The sequence below is a fragment of the Microcaecilia unicolor genome, chromosome 5 (genome assembly GCF_901765095.1).
Source record: "Microcaecilia unicolor chromosome 5, aMicUni1.1, whole genome shotgun sequence".
Lineage (NCBI taxonomy): Eukaryota > Metazoa > Chordata > Amphibia > Gymnophiona > Siphonopidae > Microcaecilia > Microcaecilia unicolor.
This window is the reverse complement of record NC_044035.1, coordinates 176972371-176993140: the sequence shown is the minus strand read 5'-3', so window position 1 is coordinate 176993140 and position 20770 is coordinate 176972371. Positions and strand designations below refer to the sequence as shown.

At 41.2% G+C, this 20770-nt stretch overlaps 1 protein-coding gene across 2 annotated transcripts in view; it reads right to left on the bottom strand.

Annotated features, from left to right (window-relative positions):
- COG4 (component of oligomeric golgi complex 4) overlaps window positions 1-20770 on the bottom strand; it is a 144862-nt gene that overhangs the window by 79062 nt on the left and 45030 nt on the right. For both annotated transcript variants that reach the window (XM_030203608.1, XM_030203609.1), the window contains exon 6: window positions 3379-3484. In XM_030203608.1, coding sequence (XP_030059468.1) covers window positions 3379-3484 — 106 coding nt within the window. The remainder of the gene's footprint in view (window positions 1-3378; window positions 3485-20770) is intronic.

The following is a 20770-nucleotide window of genomic DNA, read 5'->3' as shown; positions in this document are numbered from 1 at the left end:
TCAGCTTTTGCACTGTTCATCATGAACTGTTGAGAAATTGGTTAGGGAATAGAGGATGGATAACTCAGTTCTCCATCAGTTTTCTTCCTTCCTATAAGGAAGGAGGGCTTATTTGAGGAGTGGGAGATGCAATCTAGAGTGTCAAAAAGGTCAGTACTATTGACCACCTTATCTCATACATGGCTCCATTATATGTGATGCTGGATCCTGTTGCTTTGCTGTACCATCTGAATATGGATGATATTCAGATCTTTTCCCTACGTAGAGTAGGTGATGAACTGAAATTACAACAGCTGAATGAGAAGATATAAGTTGTGGTTGAGTGGCTTAATAATAGTTACTGCTTTATTTAGTTACAAAAGTGCTATATGGCTGGAAATGGAGAGGTAGGATTGCCTGTCCATTGAGTTAGGAGGGGCAAAGATTCCATATCAGAGGTTCTAGGTGTTTAGTTGGATTGTCACTTGATATTTTGTCTTATTTTTATTGTTGTCTGTGGTTTGATTTTGTCTGGAACATGCTTTATTATGTATGTTACTTTGTACTCCACTTTGGACAAGAGTGGATTATAAATTGAATTAAATGAATGCTCATATGGCAAAGCTTTGTGAAAGCTATTTTTGTTCAGTTGCGGGTGATTTGTCAGATTCAGGAGTTTCTTATCACAGACCAACTGTGTATTGTTGCTCATGGTAAAATTAGTCCTTACCTGATAATTTTCTTTCCATTAGTCCCAACAGATCAATCCAGAGACGAGTGGGTTATGTCCCTCTACCAGCAGGTGGAGATAGAGAGAACTTCAGAGTCTTACTATATGTAGGCCTGTGCATCCATCTTAGCCTCAGTATTGTCGATACCAAAGCAAATGAATAAATCCAAAAGGAAATCCACTCTTGCCTCTATAAAGCCCACGGAGGCTCTTCCTCCACCGCTCCTGCGGGAGGGAAATGGAAACTGCAGTCCAAAACTTGCCATTGTTTTATAAGGAACCTACAAAATCCAAAATCATCGAAGGGCGGGCCTCTGGATTGATCTGCTAGGACTAATGGAAAGAAAATGATCAGGTAAAGACTAATTTTACCTTCCATAGCGTCCCACAGATCAATCCAGAGACGAGTGGGATGTACCAAAGCAGTCCCCTAGTTGGGGGGGAGGGGGGGAAATAAAAAAAACAGAAGCAGCCGGAGTCCAAGATGGCCGCTGACTGAACTGCGATTTGGATGACATACTGATGCAATTGCAGTGTCGTGGTGAATTGGTTATTATCTAGTAGTGAATCTAAAACTGAGCAAAACAGATTCTTTGGTTAGGGAATAGGGTGCTGAAAGTATCTCATCACTCATATAAGAGGACAGGATTTTGTTGAAATCCAAAGGACAAAGCATGGGCATTATTTTTAGATTCTCCTCTTACCATGGCTCAGGTGAACACACTTGCTAAAAAAGGATGGCTTAAGTTGAGATTGGTATGTCAAATCCTCCTATTTAATCTTCACAACATTTTAAAACTATTGTACAAGAACTGATCATTAAACTATTTTAATGTTTTATATTTTAGTTTATATTTAGCCAATGGAGGCCATACAAAAGAGGAATCACTCCATCCCTAGCACCACGATGAGTTACAACTGTAGCCACTAAATTGTGAAAATGTTGCAGTTGTCTGCAACATTTTCACAATTTAGTGGCCACAGTTGTAACTCATCGTGGTGCTAGGGATGGAGTGATTCCTCTTTTGTATGGCCTCCATTGGCTCCAGATAAGTACAAGAACATATTTTAAACTATTTTGTTTAGTCTTTCATTCTGTAAGTGGCTTGGGCCTTGAGTACACATATTGGTTTTGATGGCTCCTAGCTACTGTGCTTTTAAAAAGCTATGTTGCACAGGTCATATATAGCGCAGCAGTTCTGGCGCTATGGAATTAACTTCCAAGAGAGTTAAAACTAGAAAAAAATTATTTGATCTTTTGTTGCCACCTAAAATGATAGCTTTTTGGATTTAATTTGTGGCACTAAAGGTGAGGAGGGAAAACATGTCAATTTTCTTTGTTTTTTTCCCTTATTTTTAGCTTTTAATTCTTATAATTTATAATGCTCAGTATATTGCTGACATTCTTTTAATTTTGCCTAGTCTACTTTTGTTGTTTGATAACATGCTGTAATTTTTTTCTTAGTCATTTTGTTTACTGATCATTGAAATCCACCCTGTACTTCCAGTGAAAAAGGCACAACAGACACAAATTAAACTAGGAATCCCTGTACATGACAGTTTAAGTCATTCAAGATTTTACTATGGCTTGCACAGTCATAACATCCAGACATCCTAATTTGTTAGTGATTAAGCCTTCAGAGTTAGCTTAAATATTTTTATTTACCTCTTCCACACAACAATCATATTGTTAATTATTATAAACTTATGTTAATGCAGTATTAGACTTAGGTGCTCATTTTTAAAGCACATAAACTTACAAAGTTACATACAAACATATATAACTATCTAAGCCCATGTGCTTTGAAAACGAACCTCTTGGTATCAAGAATATATCATTGTGAACAAGTAACTTGAGAGGGATGTGAGAAATCATTTATTCAGAAGGGAAACAGGAGAAGAATGAAAACAGTCCAAAGACAACAGAAACAACAAAAAGCAGAGATGGTCAGGGGGATCATGTCATCACTAGAGCCAAACTCTAGTTAGAAATGTTATTGTTGACAAGTGCCTGCATCAAGGGTCTTTGTTTTTCAATGTGAGTAAACACAATGTGTTCACCACCTTAGCCTCTAATATAATCAATCAATCCAACAAATATGGCTACACCATTCAAAATGGCACTGAGACAGAAAATCTTCACAAACTCACTCCTTCGTGGTCTGCTAAAACAAAGTAAAAGTTTACTCACGTTGAAAAACAAGGACCCCCAATGCAGGTACTTATCAAAACACGGTCATGTTGGGTCAACAATAAAATTTATAATCAGAGTGTGGCTCTAGAAAGAATTTATTCTGCATTGACACTTTGTATTCCTTTGGACTTCAGTTCAATGGGAACAAGGACTGGTATCAGGAGCAATGAGTCTTCATACCTGATTACCTGGGATTTTTTTCTCAAATTTATAACCCCTTCCAGCTTAGTTTACTTAGTTCTCGGCCAGGGTCTATGCATCATCACTCCTTCTGAAACACTGCAATCACGGACACTAAATTCAACCACTAGGTGTTGCCACTGCACCATAATTGACTTCCTTTGCTCCTGCAAAAGGTGTGAATGCTGTGTTTGCAGCATCCCTTGTCTGTGCCAACATAGAGGGTAGAAAATATGACACTGAACGAGCACTCTGGTATATCTGAATAAGAAATCACAAACAAAAATTTTTGTACCTTCAAAGAGAAGTGTCAGTGTATCAGCAAAGATGACTGCTGCCCTACGGTCACTTAGGTCAGTCCCAAGTGCCAACAGCAAGTTCTCTTCTGCCTTATTGGCAACCTGAAAGATATATAAAAAAAAAAGGGTTATGAGGAACCAGGTTCAATTCCCACAGTGACTCTAGGCAAGTAACTTAATCCTCCAATGCCTCATGTACAAAATTAGTACCTGTATATACTATGTAAACCACTTTGATTGTAAACACAGAAAGGCAGTATATCAAATCCCATCCTCTTTCCCTTTTTCTTTTATGTTTCACCGTTTTTTATTGAAGACATTGCTTACACAATCTTACAGCCATTGGATCACAACAACCAAACACAAACTGTCCAATAACATTCTATTGTGACAAACTGTCTCCAAAAATTTCTGTTTTCTCCCCTTTCTCCCAAGCCCTTATAACCTCCCCTCCTGCTCACGTTGTCTGGTACCTATGTACTTGTCTATTGACCTAGCGTGTTGAAGACCCAACTTTTCCCCCTATGGGACAAAGAATCTATGTAAGCGCCCCAATTTTTCTTAAATGTTTTCTTCCGTTTTAGTGAACTTTTAGCTTCTTTTGCTTCCTACATCATTAACTGGTGGACAAGGTTCCGCCAATGCCAGTATTCTGGCCCTACTTCGTTCGTCCAGTTTTGCAAGATACATTTCTTTGCTAGCAAGGTGAGTTTGCGGAAGAACGAAGTGTGCTCTGGTATCTGTCCCTTGAATGATCCTGGCAGATTCAGCAGCAGCTGCACTGGAGTACCGGCTATATTTTGACCTAATAGTTGTGACAAATAGTAAGTAATTTCCCCCCAAAACATTCTTTCCCTTTTTCTTATGTCCATTTCTATTGTCTGAACATGTGCTATTACTTCTTTCTCTTTTCCAAAACTGCCTTCCAATCCCAAAGGCAATACACATAAGCCTGTCTCCTGTTAATAACAAATCTAAAGTAAATTTATAACAAATCTCAAACCATCTACAGATCAAAAAATCTTAAAACAAACAAAAAGCACAAGCCTGAAACTGTTCATCAGACTTGCACTTAGGCTCACAGACTTGTGACCCCCATCCTGGGACAGAGCTATTGTTACATTGGATCAGTTGTCAGAGTAATGATAAATTGTATAGATATTTATCCTATAATTCCAAGCGGATGGCATAAAAATATTTAAAGCAGAGTGGGAGAAATCGCAGAAGGACTCTGCCAGACTGGGGAACCGCGCATCTAAATGGCAGATCAATTTTAATGTAAATAACTGCAAACTGATGCACACAAAGGAAAAAAAAATGCTACTGTCAGTACACAATGCTGGGTTCTGTCTTAAGAGTCACCGCCCAGGAAAAGGATCTGGGAGCCATTGTAGACAATACACAGAAATCCTCAGTTCAGTGTGTGGAAGTGGTTAAAAAAGAAAATAGGTTAGGAATTATTCAAAAGGAAATGATTAAACTTCCCTCTTCAGTGACTTATTTTTTTGCCCACTGGCAAGTTTAATCTTATTAACCAGGAACACTGTTTCCGCCGTGATATTTAATATTTCAGTTACATTATTTCTGAAAGGCAACCTATAACTCACACCAATCGCTCTGGGTAAGTGCAAGAGGCACAGATTTAAATGTTTTATCTGATTTTCGTCATATTTACCTTGTGATAACTTTCTCATTAACATATTTTATATCCACTGTGCCCTTTTCCAGAACTTCTACCCTCCCCCAGGCAGCAAACCAAGATTCCTGATTCTGCAACATATCCACTTTACAAGAAAAGAAACCTGCAGGATTCAAAAGAATAAAATAGATTTCATGCTGCTTATCACAGGAACAAGCAATGGATTTTCTCAAGTCCACCTTAATAATGGTTTATGAACTTTTCATCCAGGAAAATGTACGAACATTTTTAAACCTTGCTAAGCTAACTGTTTTCTCTATATTCTCTGGCAATGAATTCCAGAGCTTAATTACACACTGAGTGAAGAAATCTCTTCTCTGATTTGTTCTAAATGTACTACTTAGTAACTTCATTATGTGCCCCCAGTACTTGTACTTTTGGAAACAGTAAAGCAAAGTTATTTACCTATAGAAAGCGTTCTCCAAGAACAGCAAAGCCAATCATTCTCACAACTTGGTGATGTCATTCGATGGAACCCAGTGCGGATGCTGCCCAGCGCTCTGTGTCTTTAAGAGGCCTTTGGCAGCATCCCACTATGCATATCCAGGTGCCTTCCCATCTGACATGTAAGCATGGGACCAGCAGTCTAATAGAATAGGTGGAAAAGACAACTCCAAGGGGAGGAGGAAGGGTTTGTGAGAATTAATGGCCTGCTGTCCTCAGCAAACATCTGCCACAGGTAAGTAACTTTGCTTTCTCCGAGAACAAGCAGGCCATCTCTTCTCACATAGTAACATAATAGATGACAGCAGAAAAAGACCTGCACGGTCCATCCAGTCTGCCCAACAAGATAACTCATATTTGCTGCTTTTTGTGTATACCCTACTTTGATTTGTACCTGTGCTCTTCAGGGCACAGACCGTATAAGTCTGCCCAGCACTATCCCCGCCTCCCAACCACCAGCCCCTCCTCCCAACCACCGGCTCTGGCACAGACCGTATAAGTTTGCCCAGCACTATCCTCACCTCCCAACCACCGGCTCTGGCACAGACCGTACAAGTCTGTCCAGCACTATCCCTGCCTCCCAACCACCAGTCCCGCTACCCACCACTGGCTCTGGCACAGACCGTATATATATATATTTTTTTTTTTACATTTGTACCCCGTGCTTTCCCACTCATGGCAGGCTCAATGCGGCAGGCAATGGAGGGTTAAGTGACTTGCCCAGAGTCACAAGGAGCTGCCTGTGCCGGGAATCGAACTCAGTTCCTCAGTTCCTCAGGACCAAAGTCCACCACCCTAACCACTAGGCTACTCCTCCACTATAAGTCTGCCCAGCACTATCCCCGCCTCCCGATCTTGACTAAGCTCCTGAGGATCCATTCCTTCGGCACAGGATTCCTTTATGCTTATCCCACACATGTTTAAATTCCGTTACCGTTTTCATTTCCACCACCTCCCGCGGGAGGGCATTCCAAGCATCCACTACTCTCTCCGTGAAAAAATACACAACTGGGAATTGCTAGTTACCAGTCACAATGAAAACAACAACACTAGTACAATACGGACTTGCAACAGCAAGGCCTACACAAGCAATCAACCTGAAAACAAAACGAAATGATTGTTGTAATGGAAAAGTTTGTGCTTGACATTGAGTTCTGCCTAAGTGTTATCATATTTAATGTTTCTTGAAAGTACATAATTAAGTAATGATATCATAGTTAAGCCACATTGAGCCTGCAAATGGGTGGGAAAATGTGGGATACAAGTACAGCAAATAAATAAATAAATAAAATAAATAAAAATAGTTAATGCTCTCTTGAAAATTCCCACTTCAGGCACAGGCAGCTCCTTGTGACTCTGGGCAAGTTACTTAACCCTCCATTGCCCCATGTAAGCCGCATTGAGCCTGCCAAGAGTGGGAAAGCGTGGGGTACAAATGTAAAAAAAAAAAAAAAAGTACATAATGGACTCCCATATGGATATTTAATGCTCTCTTGAAAGTACATAATGGACTCTCAGGACAGGAATTGATAACATTATCATATTAAATGATGAAGTAATTTGTACTAAATGGAATGACAACATGCTTAGGGATGATGTTTCACATGAATCTCTGGAAACCTGGTCAGTTCCTGGGGATGCATTAAGAAACTGTCACATCCTTAACTACACGTCAGCCTTATTCAATTAAATAAGATCATGTTTATTGGTCAGTATAAAAGAAGAAGCTAAGGGCGGACAGAGGTTAATTTTCAGAATGGGAGCTACCCAAGCCCCTTGTGCCCGCTGAGACTCTCTGCCTGGCTGCACCCCAAGCCTCCCAGCCCCTGACGGAGATGTTGTCTGTAACTCAAGCGGTGATGTATGATTTATGATTTACTTACTTGAATAAAGTTTATGTAATAACCTTTGACCGCCTCTATAGTATATGTCTGAAAGAGATATACTCGAAAGAACCGAAAGCAGAACAGTTGTAAGGTGCAGCCTGGAACTGAAATAACAAGCCTAGGAGGGTGGAGTTGGATTCTAGACACGAAACAGATTCTGCAGTACTTTTCTGACCAAACTGGCTGTCGTGTTGGGTATTTTGCTCAAGGCAGTACTGAAATGTGAATGTGTGGACCAATGTAGTCTGCCAACCAATTGGACAAGGTGCATTTGCCAATGGCTACCCCCATCCTGTTGGGACCAAAACAAACAAAAGGCTGGGTCGACTGTCTATAGGCTTTAGTCCACTCCATCTAGAAGGCTAAGGCTTGCTTGCAGTCCAAGGTGTGAAGTCCACTTTTGCCAGGAGGGCATGTGGTTTGCAGAAGAATGCAGGCAGAATGATAGACTGGTTAAGATGGAACTCCGATACCACCTATGGAGCTGGCTGAAAAACGTTAAGAGAAGACGTGCACTTCTTAACAGCAAAGCAATGACATCACCGTGGGGGTCTGTCGGATATGCTGGATGGTAGGATTAGCAAAGGTCAGATAATTAAGACTGTACTGTACTGCTTTGATGTTCTGTGACATTTCAGTTATTTATGTTGTCACGAAACGCCTGGCCACCTACCTGGGGCTACCCTACGGCAACTTAGAGGGTCTATCCCCAGCACAGCTCAGGTCTGCCTGCACCTGCTGCTTGTGCTCTACACTAGAACCCTCCTCCCACTGACTTGGTCACAACTGCCTCTGGGTGAGTCTCCCACTCTCAAATTATCCCCAGTGATTTCTAGGTTAGTGGGGCTACACTCCCAGTGGTCCCACAGTTCCTAGAAAGCACCCACACACCCAACATACACACCAGGATTCTTAGTCAGTCCAGATCTTGAGACTCCTGAAGAAGGCTTTAATAGCCGGAACACAGATCTCCAGACTTAGTTTTATGTAACACATACTTATTTTTATGGTTACTGCACGAGTTTGGACCTATTAACTTACTAGGGCTGGTGGTTGGGAGGTGGGGATATTGCTTGGCAGACTTATATGGTCTGTGCCAGAGCCGGTGGTGGGAGGTGGGGCGGGTGGTTGGGGGGCGGGGATAGTGCTGGGTAGACTTATACGGTCTGTGCCCTGAAAAAGACAGGTACAAATCAAGGTAAGGTATACACAAAAAATGGCACATGTGAGTTTATCTTGTTGGGCAGACTGGATGGACCGTGCAGGTCTTTTTCTGCCGTCATCTACTATGTTACTACGTAGTTTTATTGTCGATGATGATTTTATATTGCGTTAAATTTTTAAACTGGAATAGAATTGGTTTTCTCCTACTTTCTTCCATTTGACCTGTGTTAAAAAAACAAAATAACACAACCCTAACAGTAGCACACGTTGATAACATGCTCCTTAATTCTCTTAATAGCTTCTTGCTTTGAATAATGTATTTCTGCGTTTGAGGCAAGCTTCTTTTTAGTCTCTCTTTGCCTTCTTTATCAGTGCTTTGTATTTGACTTGCCATTCCTTATGCTGTTTCTTATTACATTCATTTGGATTCTTCTTCCATTTTCTGAAGGATGTTCTTTTAGCTCTAACTGCCTCCTTCACCTCACTTTTTAATCATGTTGGCTGTTGTTTGGTCCTCTTTCCACCTTTTTAATATGTGGAATTTATCTGGTCTAGTATTTTTGAACAACGGCTACACCTGTGAACCCCTGACCTTTGCAGTTGCTCCTCTATGTTTTTTTTTAAATCAATTTCCTCATATTATTATGGTCTTCTTTTTGAGAGTTATGGATTTCATGTGTGTACTTATTCCAGTTATTCAATCAAATCTGATCATATTATGATCACTGTTGCCAAGTGGCTCCTGCACCATTACCTTTTGCACCAAATCATGTGTTCTACTAAGGATTAGATTTAGAATTGCTCCCCCTTCTTGTTGGTTCCTAAACCAGCTGCTCCACAAAGAAGTCATTTATTTTATCTACGAACTTTAACTCACTAGTGTGACATAACATTTATCATCAATGGGCAATTGAAATCACATATTACTATTAATTTACCTAATTTGTTAGCTTCCCTAATTTCTGCTAACATTTCAACATCTGTTTGTTCATTCTAGAAAGACAAATGAAAGTATACCCCTATCATTATTCTTTTCCCCATTATATATGAAACTTCTATCCACAAAGTGTTCCAAGGTGTGTTTTGTTTCCTGCAGATCATTTATTCTATTTGATTCAAGGCCCTCTAACATATACTGCTACCTCTCCAAACTGATCTACCGAATCACTGCAATATCATTTTTCCTTGGTATGACCATGTCCCATTGGGTTATCCTCCTTCCTCCAGGTCTCAGAGATGCCTATTATATCTACCTTTTTTTTTAATTTCAATGTTTTTTTTTTTATTGATGACAATTCAAAGTAAATATAATCAATGTTTTACGTATACACTGTATAAATCTGTGGTCAATAAGATGGTGAATCACTGTGTAACTCTTAAGATGCCTGCCTTTTTTCTGTGAAACAGAGTTTGTCCAACTCTGTAAAACAGCAAGGTGAGGTCAGACAGTATTTCAGTATAATCTTATCTTAATATTCCACTTGCAAGCACAGCAACACAGAGGGGTGAAGAAGGAGGACTATACTGTGCAAAGATTTATGGTTGGAGGTTGTGAGACTGGTTGTGCTGGAACAAGTAAATCAAATGTTGTTTTTAGATAAGGGGGTCATCAAATGAGACAGCAGGAGCTGAGACAGCAGACTGGGAATTGTCATGTACACATAATTAGAAAAAAGGTATAAAAGGTACAAATAAAACAGGAATCTTACTAGACTACGTTTTGCTCAGGCTGGTAATTCCTCCACAGGAACAGAAAGGAAAGAGACTATTTGTATGTACTACTTATGAATTGTAATTGGCAAAGCAGCAATTAGATGTCTATTTTCTTATTTGTAATAAATAAGCTTCTATGATAAATTTATGATTGGCTAATGGTGTATCTCTTCCTGTGTTCTTTAATCCAAATTATTTTATCCAGGGAATAAATGTCTGAAAGTTTAGCCTTGCATCTGATAAGGGGGCATAAGGTATAAGGTTAAACAAAGTCAAGGAGTTCATCTCCATGCAAGGAGAACTTCTCTAAGGCTGAAGTGTAGTCCCCAGGGGCAGGGGTCAGCATTACAAAGAATCAAATATCACTGCGTATATAGTAAAAACAGAATGATATGATGTGCCATCAAACTTTTAACAATGTTATATTCCCCAGCTACTACCAAAAACCTACCCCTACTCTCTATTATACATTTGGTGAGGTACATAACTCCAATAACCTGCTCAGTCCAAAAATCAAAGCAGACAACCAACCAAGGTGAACCACAGAACCCACGCCCTCCTGCCCCCAACCTAGTAAGAGTACTGCCGTAACTCATCTTACAACAAAACCCCAACCCCACCATAATAAAGCCTGAGAGACTAGGGGCCCCTTTTACCAAGCTGTGGCAAAAGGGGACCTGGCATTGGCGTTGGTGCGTGTTTTTCACATGTGTCGAGGCCCCCTTTTACCACAGCGGGTAAAAGGGAAGTCTCTCTTTCCTGCAGGATATGATGGCGTGCTAAGGGTGGGAAGTACCATCGGGTTGCTGCAGTAGCCCGGCGGGTACTTCCTTTTTAGTGAGCTGTAAGCCCTTGTTGGGCTTGCCGCCCCTGAGTTTCCTATAGTCTCCCAGAGCCCTACACGCTCAGAGGGCCTCAAATTCAATATCCTTGCCCGTGACCCATGCCCCTCCTACCAGGGCACCCTAACCCAACCCACTAAGCCCTCTCCTCTGACCACTCATGAATATAATTTGTTTAACAAAGAACTATGTCCTGAGGGTGATAAAATATGAAGGTAAGAATCGCAACTGAGCAAAAATCTCTGTATGCGCTAATGGGAGAAAGAGGCATCTCGAGCCTCTCAAAGAGCTAAAGTATGCACCTGGTTCCTCTGCCCCCAAAAAGAAGGGGTATCCACTGAAACCCAAACCTGTAATGCACATTTAAGAGCTACAAGCCTCAACTTTCAAAATAAAATAAACTTCCCTTTCTCACCCATGGTCCCAGCAGCTACGGTTCCCAATAAACAGGCCCGTGGGGTCAGAGGTACAGACAGGTGCATGGCAGAAGCAAAAAAAATCAGTTAATTGACTCCAAGAGGCCTGAACCTTCAGACAGCTCCACAAAGAATGAGAAAATGAATTTTCCTCTACAGAGCATTTAAGGCACAAGCCCTGCGCAAAAAAGTTGCAGCTTGGAAAGGAAAACCCTGTGTAGGATTCTAAAATGTGTTTCCTGTAAAACAGTTGTCAATACTATCTGCGGTGTCTTTTTCAAGGCCAAAAGCAGGTCCCAATCTCGCAAGGATGTCCCTTCCCGTTCTCACGTAGTTCGCAACCATTCCGAATTCTTTTCTGCCATTCAAAGAGCTCTATGAAGACCACCTATAGACAACTTTTCTTCAGAAATAGGAGGGTCCATGAATAAATCCAAAGGAAGTTGGAATATAAAGAAGACTATTACTATGAAAAGATACAGGTAGTCTTTCCCCTTTTACTCTTGAACAGCTAAACATTTGGATCTTCTCCCATGCTACCCTGAGCATTCAAAAAAACTGCACAATTGGAGAGGTTCAAAAAACACATATTTTTTTTATCTTTAAAGGAAATAATACATTTACATGGAAATCGTAACTGGAAACGAGCATTCAATAATACAACCTCTTGTCTCATTTCAATAATTTTTTTCCTAATTTGTTGAGTCCACTTAGAAATATCAGGAAAAATTAACACTTTCCCTCCTAAAAAATTAGGTTGGGCTTTTTGGAAATATAGTCTCAATAAAGCTTATTTGTCTTGTAGAAACACAAAATAAACCAAGAGTGTAGCTCTAGTTTTAACTTCTTCTTTAGACTGTTCCAGGAAAGTGGAGACATCTAAGTTATCCAAAGACATTTCCTGTTGTACTTGATCTTCCTGCCTCACTTGATTATCCTGTAACTTCAACACTGCAGTCAGATAGTATAATTTCTGAAGACGTGGAAAAGAATGATCCGGATATTTAAAGTTCTCCTTTAGAAATTTATGAAACATTTCTCTTGGTGAGATAAGTTTTGAATATGGGAAATTAAGTATTCATAGATTTAAATTCCTCGTCGCATTCTCTAAATTTTCCATTTTACGATGAAGGAGTAGTCTATCCCCTGCAAACTGAGCTTGGTTCTCTTGTAATTTTACCATATCCGTTTCCAGTTTAGTTTGTTTAGTAGTAATAGTTTCAATAGTTTTCATAACTTCTCTTGTTTGCACAGAGTTATTTAAAGACACAGAAACAAAAGAGGTACAGACCTTATGCAGGGTTTCAAAGATAGTCCAAATAGTTTCCAGCGATATTTCTTGTGATCTTTTCAATGGTTGAATCGCTGAGGCACAAAGGGAAATCTCCTCTTCGGTGTAACTGGCGGAAATGGTTTCCACCACTGCCTCCTCCAACGCCATGTTCAAGGAGTGCTGGATCCCCTCCACTGAAGACCGAGGAGTCGTACCCTCGGCAGCAGCTCCAATAAACACTTCCTGGATCGAAGCACACCTCCCCTTCGAGGCTTCATTTACATGTGGTCTTGGTACGGTTACCCCATCTGGTTGTGGTAGTGGAGGGGTAGCTGGTCCCGCCGGGCTAAGTGAAGATTCGCTTTCCAGTCCAGGGCTCTTCCTAGACCCGGATGCAGAAGCACCCAAAACTGGGGTTGATACCATAAAGGCTGCAATAGAAGCTTGACAAGTTGAAGGAGTTTCTAGCTTCGGGACAGGAGGTCCCTTAAGCTTCCCCTTCCTCTTCGGTATGCTCGTATCGAAGTAAGTAACAATTCAAAGGTAATTTTAACAGTTTGTATAAGAGTGTTCTTTACAGCCTTCCTATATTGCCGCCTTATTTAATAGTCGTATGGGAAGGGTCTGAAGGAGGTACAACCATCTAGGAAACAAATCCATCTTAATCAAATTTATCTGGCCCATTATTGGCATTGTGTCTCCTCCAGGAGTTTAGGGATATTTGCATTATATAGCTTACCAGAACTCATCCTCAACTGAATACCAAGATAACGGTATGTGCCTGTCCCCCCGAGGGCAACGCCTCCGATTTCTGAAGGTTAAGTCTAAAACCAACAAAGTCACCATATTCAGAGAAACATTCCAATAATGTAGTCAAGGCAGCAAGTTTAAAGCTATGGGTTCCCAGGTCTACTCCTCTAATCTCCGGGTTAGCATAAACATCTTGAATCAGAGGATCCAAAGTTAATATAAATAACAACAGAGAAAGCGGGCATCCCTGACAGGTACCTCGAAGGATAGGAAAAGCATTAGAAAAAGTCCCATTGACCGTTAGCTTGGCTCTAGGGTTGATATATAAAAGCTTAATAAAGCGGATGAAACGATCTCCAAAACCGTAGGCCTGCAATACAGAAAACAAAAAGTTCCATCGAACCCTGTCAAAGGCTTTCTTAGCATTGAAACTCACCAGCAGAGAAGGCAAAGCCTTCCATTCCCAATGTTCTACGGAGGCAAGCATTCTACATATATTCTTAACAACTGACTGCCCCTTGACAAACCCCACTTGGGCCTCATGTAAAAGAGTGGGCAATAGCCATACCATCCTGTTTATCAAGACTTTGGCCAAGAGTTTAGTCTCCACATTCAGAAGAGAAATCTTTCGGTAGGAATTTGGCAATAAGGAGTCTTATCCTGGTTTCAAGAGGACAACAACGTGCGCCATATTCAGCTCGCCCAGTAGCTGATCTGAATCTAAATCTAGAAGGGCATTAAACGTAACAGTCAACGGTGAAATTACCTCCTGTCCCATAATCTTATAAAAATGAACATGAAAGTTGTCAGAACCTGGTGCCTTGAGAAGCGGGCTTTGATTTAAAGTCCAAACCCTCCTGAGAAACAGGGGCCCCCAAGGCCTCCCGCTCCGCCGGTGGCAAGCAGGGAATAGTCAGTCCCTCCAAGTATTGTTCCCTCCCGCAATCCCTCATCTGTAGGTGTAGCACAGAGATTCTGCAGATGAGTATGAAAACAGTCTGCAATCTCCTGATCATTGTGAAGGAGACCCCCCCCCCCTCACACATTCCATATGGTATTAATCTGGCGGAGGCCCATGGTACGGGATACTTAACTTGCCAGTAAATAACTACCCCTTGTTTCCATGCCTAGAGAGACAGTATCTAGAGTATGCCAAGGATTTAATTGTCCATTGATGTAGAAGCTCATTAAGTGAGGCTTAAAGTTCCAGCAAACATTGTTTATCTGCTATGTTAGTAGTCACACTATAGCATCTATGTACAAAACGAACCTGTCGCTCCAAGCGAATGATCTCAAGATCCCACACTCTCTTCCTATGACTAACATAGCTCACAATCTCATCTCTTAGTATGGTTTTCAAGGTTTCCTAGTACAAAATGGCTGGGACATATGAGCCTCATTGTGTTGTTTTAAAATCTTTCCATTTTTCCACCAAAAAATCCTGAAATTGCTTATCTTTTGTTAACCAAAGAGAAACGCTCCATGGAGAAGAGCTCCTTTGCTGGGGCCCAAACTGCCATTCCACCATACCATGGTATGGTCTGAGATCTCACACGGTCCTATCTCTCCTCGCTGCACCCAGGTTAAAAACAGTATCCGACATCAGACGATAATCTATTTGTGATTGGGACAAATGTGCTCGAGAAAGATGGGTGTAATCACAATCAGGTGGGTGTAAGACACGTCATAAATCGATAAGATTTAACATTTGACACAAATGGGGAAGGCCCCAATTAGAGAGTATACTTTCCCCTGGGAATTACTAGATCTATCCAGCTGTGGATCCCAAGCAGTGTTAAAATCACCCCCCCCCCCCCAACACACCAATAGTGACATCTGCACATAATGAAGCAGATGGTCCAGCAGAGATTTATAGAAAGCCTTGTTAAACTGATTAAGGGCATAGATATTATCAAAAACAACACTCTGTCTGCATATAATGACCTTACACAAAATCGCCCGGCCCTCCATGAAGTGGCTGTAAATAGTCTAAGACCCCCCCGACGAAAGAGGATCGCACCCCCCCACCCTTTAAAATTGATTGCAGGTGATGCGACACAGTCCCCCACCCACCATTTAGAATGTTTGAAGTCTGTCTAATGTAATAATGCAATGTCTACATGATGTCTCTATTTTTTCCTCCAAGGCCTCGAGCTTAGATTGATGACGAGCCTAGGTATCCGTCACCCCTTGCATTCTATCTTTGAGAGCACTAGTGCACTGCTGAAATGCTAATAATTCTTTTCCAAACTCATCCAGTTTTACCTCCACTTGTTCAAGCTTAGCTTCGATAGGCTGCAGTTTTTTCACCAGCACCACTTCTAATGCCATGGTAACCTATGTGGTAATCTCTGCAGCCCACGCTGAACTCACCGAGGAGGTGGAGGGACTACCTGGCGCCGCCATCTTGATGTCCGGGAGCCAACCACAGCCTTTATCTTTATGAGTGGATTTACTCGCCATTCAGCGACAGAAGAAGTATCAGATGCCTGTACACCATACGAGCGGCTCGAATATCCACCAAACGACCGGATTCAGATAAAAGCAATTAAGTAAAGGGCAGAGGTGCTAGGGTCAAGGCAAAAGACAAACAGATCAATGTCTCTCCTGCAGAATGGTGTCACATGATCCTATATCCATCTTTTAATTTAATAATATGTAGGAATCTGTGGGATTTGGCACAGACTTTGTGCATAGGAAAATTCCATCCTTTTAGAAACAGAAAAAATACTTGCAGCTGTGGTGTACATATGCAGTCTACACATTTAAACTGTTTTATTTTTAAACAGACAAGACTCAAAATTATCACACAGACTTCTGACCTGTTGTTTTTTTGCCTAGGGTGTGAGCCTGGAAATCAGGGATTCACCTCATTACCTATGGACTGATAATGGAAGGAGAAAAAGAAGAGTACCTGTGTCTCATCTGTGCTGTACCACCAAGCATCTTTTAGCTACCAACCAAAAATACTGAGTCCAAATAACCAGCTGGGAGAAGAGACCTTATACAGTTCCTGAACCAAAACACCACCACTTATTTCTTACTGGCCACCCATTCCCTCAAAAGTGGCAAGAACTAGCACTGCATGGCTCAACAACAGTAAGTGTATTATATCCTTGTAAATATTTACTGCTAACATCTACAGATGTATAGTTGGAAGTATAAATATACTCTGGGGGAGACCTCCACAGTTCTCAAGAGAAGTGGAAGGAAGTGTCCGTGTATAAAGTTTTGGATGCCCTGAATTTAAACTGCCTCTTCCATAAATGTCACTGATTGTTTGACATCTGCTTATTTTTGAAGTAAACTGTTATTGTGGCTCAGAGCACATCAATCATGTGGTCTGCATTTATTTGAGATCTGAGTGACTGTGAACGAGTGGAGCACTGCCTTATTTGGCCCCTAAAAATAAAATATTGTGCTCCTGGCAAGCTCTCATGATCCACAGCACACACTAGGTGACCGCCCAGAGTGACCATAAAAGGCCAGGGCTTACAGATATAATTTTTCCATCTTACTTTTACACTTCTAGCATTCTTTGAAGGAAGGAATTCTAGTCTTGCTACACTGAAGAGGAACTAGTAAGCTGCCTGTTTATGAAGAATGAAAGAGACAATTGTTCATTGTTTTCACTGCTTACACTGAGACTGCAAGTGCCTGAATGCTTCTCAGCCCTAAAGACCTTGAAGAAGCAACAGTGTTGCAACCAATATGGAGCCTGCACTGTAAACAAGTTGTATCACTGTGTCTGTCTGTCATCATTGATGACACCATGCACCTGACTTGCTTGCGACTCTGGATTTCTGATTTCCTCAACTAGTATTTATTTATGATATTTATACCAGGGGCGTAGCCAGACACCCAATTTTGGGTGGGCCTGGGCACAAGATGGGTGGGCAGAAGAACTCTGCCTTGACCCACAAGTGATTTGGTCTCTCCCTCTCTTACTGCATGCCATATGGTCTCTCAAATATCCCCCCTCCCCCGCATACCTTTTAAATAGTAGATTTTCACCGGCAGCAAGCAGCAACTAATACACACTGCTCATGTTGGCCCCACAACCTTCTCTCTGATGCAAGTTCTTGTTTCTGCATAGGCGGGAATACATCAGCGGGAAAGCTGTGGGGCCGGTGAAAGCAGTATCAGTTGCTGCTCACTGCAGGTGAAGATCTGCTATTTAAAAGATATGCAGGAGGTACAGTTGTTGGGCATTTTCGGCTGGTGGGGCTTGGGGATCCATGTCAGTCACATCATAGGTGTGCTGCTACTGGGTGGACCTGAGCTGAAAGTGGATGGGCCTAGGCCCACCCAGGCCCACCCTTGGCTACGCCACTGATTTATACCCCACATTATCCCAAAATGGCTCAGGAAAAATGTGGCTTACAAGCAATAAAAAGCATTGACTAACAATAAAAGGTTAAGTTAACAGTAAGCACAGATTATTAAATCATGCCAAAAGACATAGATTATTACTATCACATAAATTAGTTACCTTACTTTCTAACTTTTCTTACTCTCTTACCTATCTATATGTTCCATCTTTGCTTATACCTTCACTATCAATTAAAACGTTCAATTACATATTATGTTGACATTGTAAGTAGTATATACTATGCCATACTTTGAATTGTGATTTAAATAATTTTACTGTTGTAATTGCTTATTGCTCATGTTTTATTTATTTTTGCTGTACACCACCTTGAGTGAATTCCTTCAAAAAGGCAATAAATAAATAAATCAGAGAAGTGTTGAAGACAGATAATATCATTAACAGTTGAATCATATTTTGTTGTTATTAAAAGCAGTACTCATCAAGAATGTTTTCAGCATTTTGCAGAAGGACAAATAGAGGCATATTTTCAAAGCACTTAGACTTACAAAGTTACATAGGAACCTATGGAATTTTGTAAGTCTAAGTGCTTTGAAAATGAGCCCCGCTGTTTATTGCTTGTAAGCCGTGGAGGGGAATTTTCGATGTGACGTTTAAGTCCGAGTTTGGACGTTTTGCACAAAATGTCCAAAATCCGACTATCTTTTTTTTTTTTTTCAAAAATACTGTTTCAAACAGGATTTTGTGTTTTGGACATTTTGTTTTTTTTGTCTATTGAAAAAACAATAAACGAATAAGTGCAAAACGTAGAAAATCAAGCCACTGAGGAGGAGTCAGAATTTTTAGCAGACTGGTACTCCAGAGGAGAACAATGGAGCACCCTAGGGGTCACTTCTGTGCACTTCATAAAAATGCTCCCAGGTACACATATCGCCTTTACTTTCTTTTTTTTTTTTAATTTGTATTTATTTATTGGTTTTGTATAATAACAAATATGTTGCTTATCGAACAGTCATTCACTGATACAATCCAAAATATTCCCGTCCCCCTCCCTCTCCCCACCCCTCCCTCCCCAGCCGATTATACATTTAAGTTACATGTCATGTGGGTTAAGCTCCGATATTGAGTCCATAATTCTGAAGATTCATTATAACGTCCCAATCTTTTGTCCGTAAATTTCTCCATTTCACCAATCAAAGATAGCTTCAAGAGCCAGTCCTCTTCTGAGGGTGCCTCTAATTGTTTCCAATGCCTAGCTATGACAGTTTTTGCTGCTGCCAAACACATTCTTTTAAACCGGCTCTGCCATTTAGCTCCTCGTCTATTACCCAATCCAAGCAAACACCATTGAGGTTCACATGGGAAAGGCTTCCCCGTGTGGGCTGCTATCTTTGTAGCAACATTTCCCCAGAAGACCTGTATTTTGGCACAGGACCACCAAATGTGTAGATAGGTCCCCTCCTCATCTCCACATCTCCAACACCATTGTGATGTCCCTGGAAACATAACATGCAATCTGTGTGGGGTATAATACCATCGTGACAGGATTTTGAAAGCATTTTCCTTTATCAGCACACAGGTTGAGGCTTTAGTAACCTCAGCCAAAATTGCCTTCCACTCGTGTGCTGTAAATTCCTTATGCAAATCCCGTTCCCACTGAAGCATATAAGGACATTTCTCAAAGGTCCTTCCCCTTAAAAATTTATACAATATAGAGATAGTACCTTTCATTTTCCCCAAGGAGCTCCACATGTTCTCTAGGCCCTAAAACTCCTCCGGGTCCGCCTTCAACCACCCTTGTGTTTGTATATAATGTTTAACTTGTATGTAGAAGAATTGTTCAGTATCTAAAATCCCATTTTGCTCTTTAAGCTCTGCAAAGGGAACCATTTGTCCATCATCCATTAGATCTCTAAAGCAAATTATCCCCTTCTCTGCCCATCTCCTTGCCACCGGATGACCCATCCCTATCTGAAACCCTGGTTCCCCCCCAATGTATGCGTAGGATGAGGTGAGCCTGGACTGCCACAGTTTGCTTCTAACCACTGCCCACAATATTAAGAGGTGTTGCACGAAAGGATTGGAAGTCAATGTTGTGTACATCCTACGTGGATAGGAGGCCCAAAGTACTGATTTTAGACATTGATTCGGCACCATAGATTGATCAAGTTGGGCCACCACTGAAAGCCTATCTTGGCTCCATGCGGAGATGAACTTTAATTGAGCAGCCCAGTAATACCATTTGAGGTTTGGAACCCCTCGTCCCCCCAAATCAACTGACTTCCATAACAACTTTCTGCTTTGCCTAGGCGCTTTGCCCTCCCAGATAAATCTCAAAAGAGCTCTCTGCAATTTCTCCAACTCTCCCTTAGGCACCAATATTGGTAATGTCTGAAAGAAGAATAGCACTCGAGGTAAAATATTCATTCGGACAACTGCTATACGCCCCCACCATGACAGCCATTTCCCCGTCCATGCTTCCATATCTGCTCGTACCTGTTGAAAAAGTGGTATATAGTTCAGATTAAATAATTGTGAGATCTCTATAGGTATCCTGACCCCCAGATATTTAATCTTATCGTGCCTTACACGGAATGGGTATGTTCTCATGAGCTCTTGCATCCAAGCCTGTGTAATGGAAACCCCCAACAACTCCGATTTGTCATAATTGATCTTAAAGCCCGACATGCGTCCATACTCTGCTAAAGCTACCATCAGGTTCGGAAGGGTCAATGCAGGACTTCCCACAAAAAATAACACGTCGTCCGCAAATAATGCTAATTTGTGTTCTATAGTCCCAATTACTATCCCTTTTACATCCGCAGATTCTCGAATCTTCTGCGCTAACGGCTCTATATAGAGCGCGAAGAG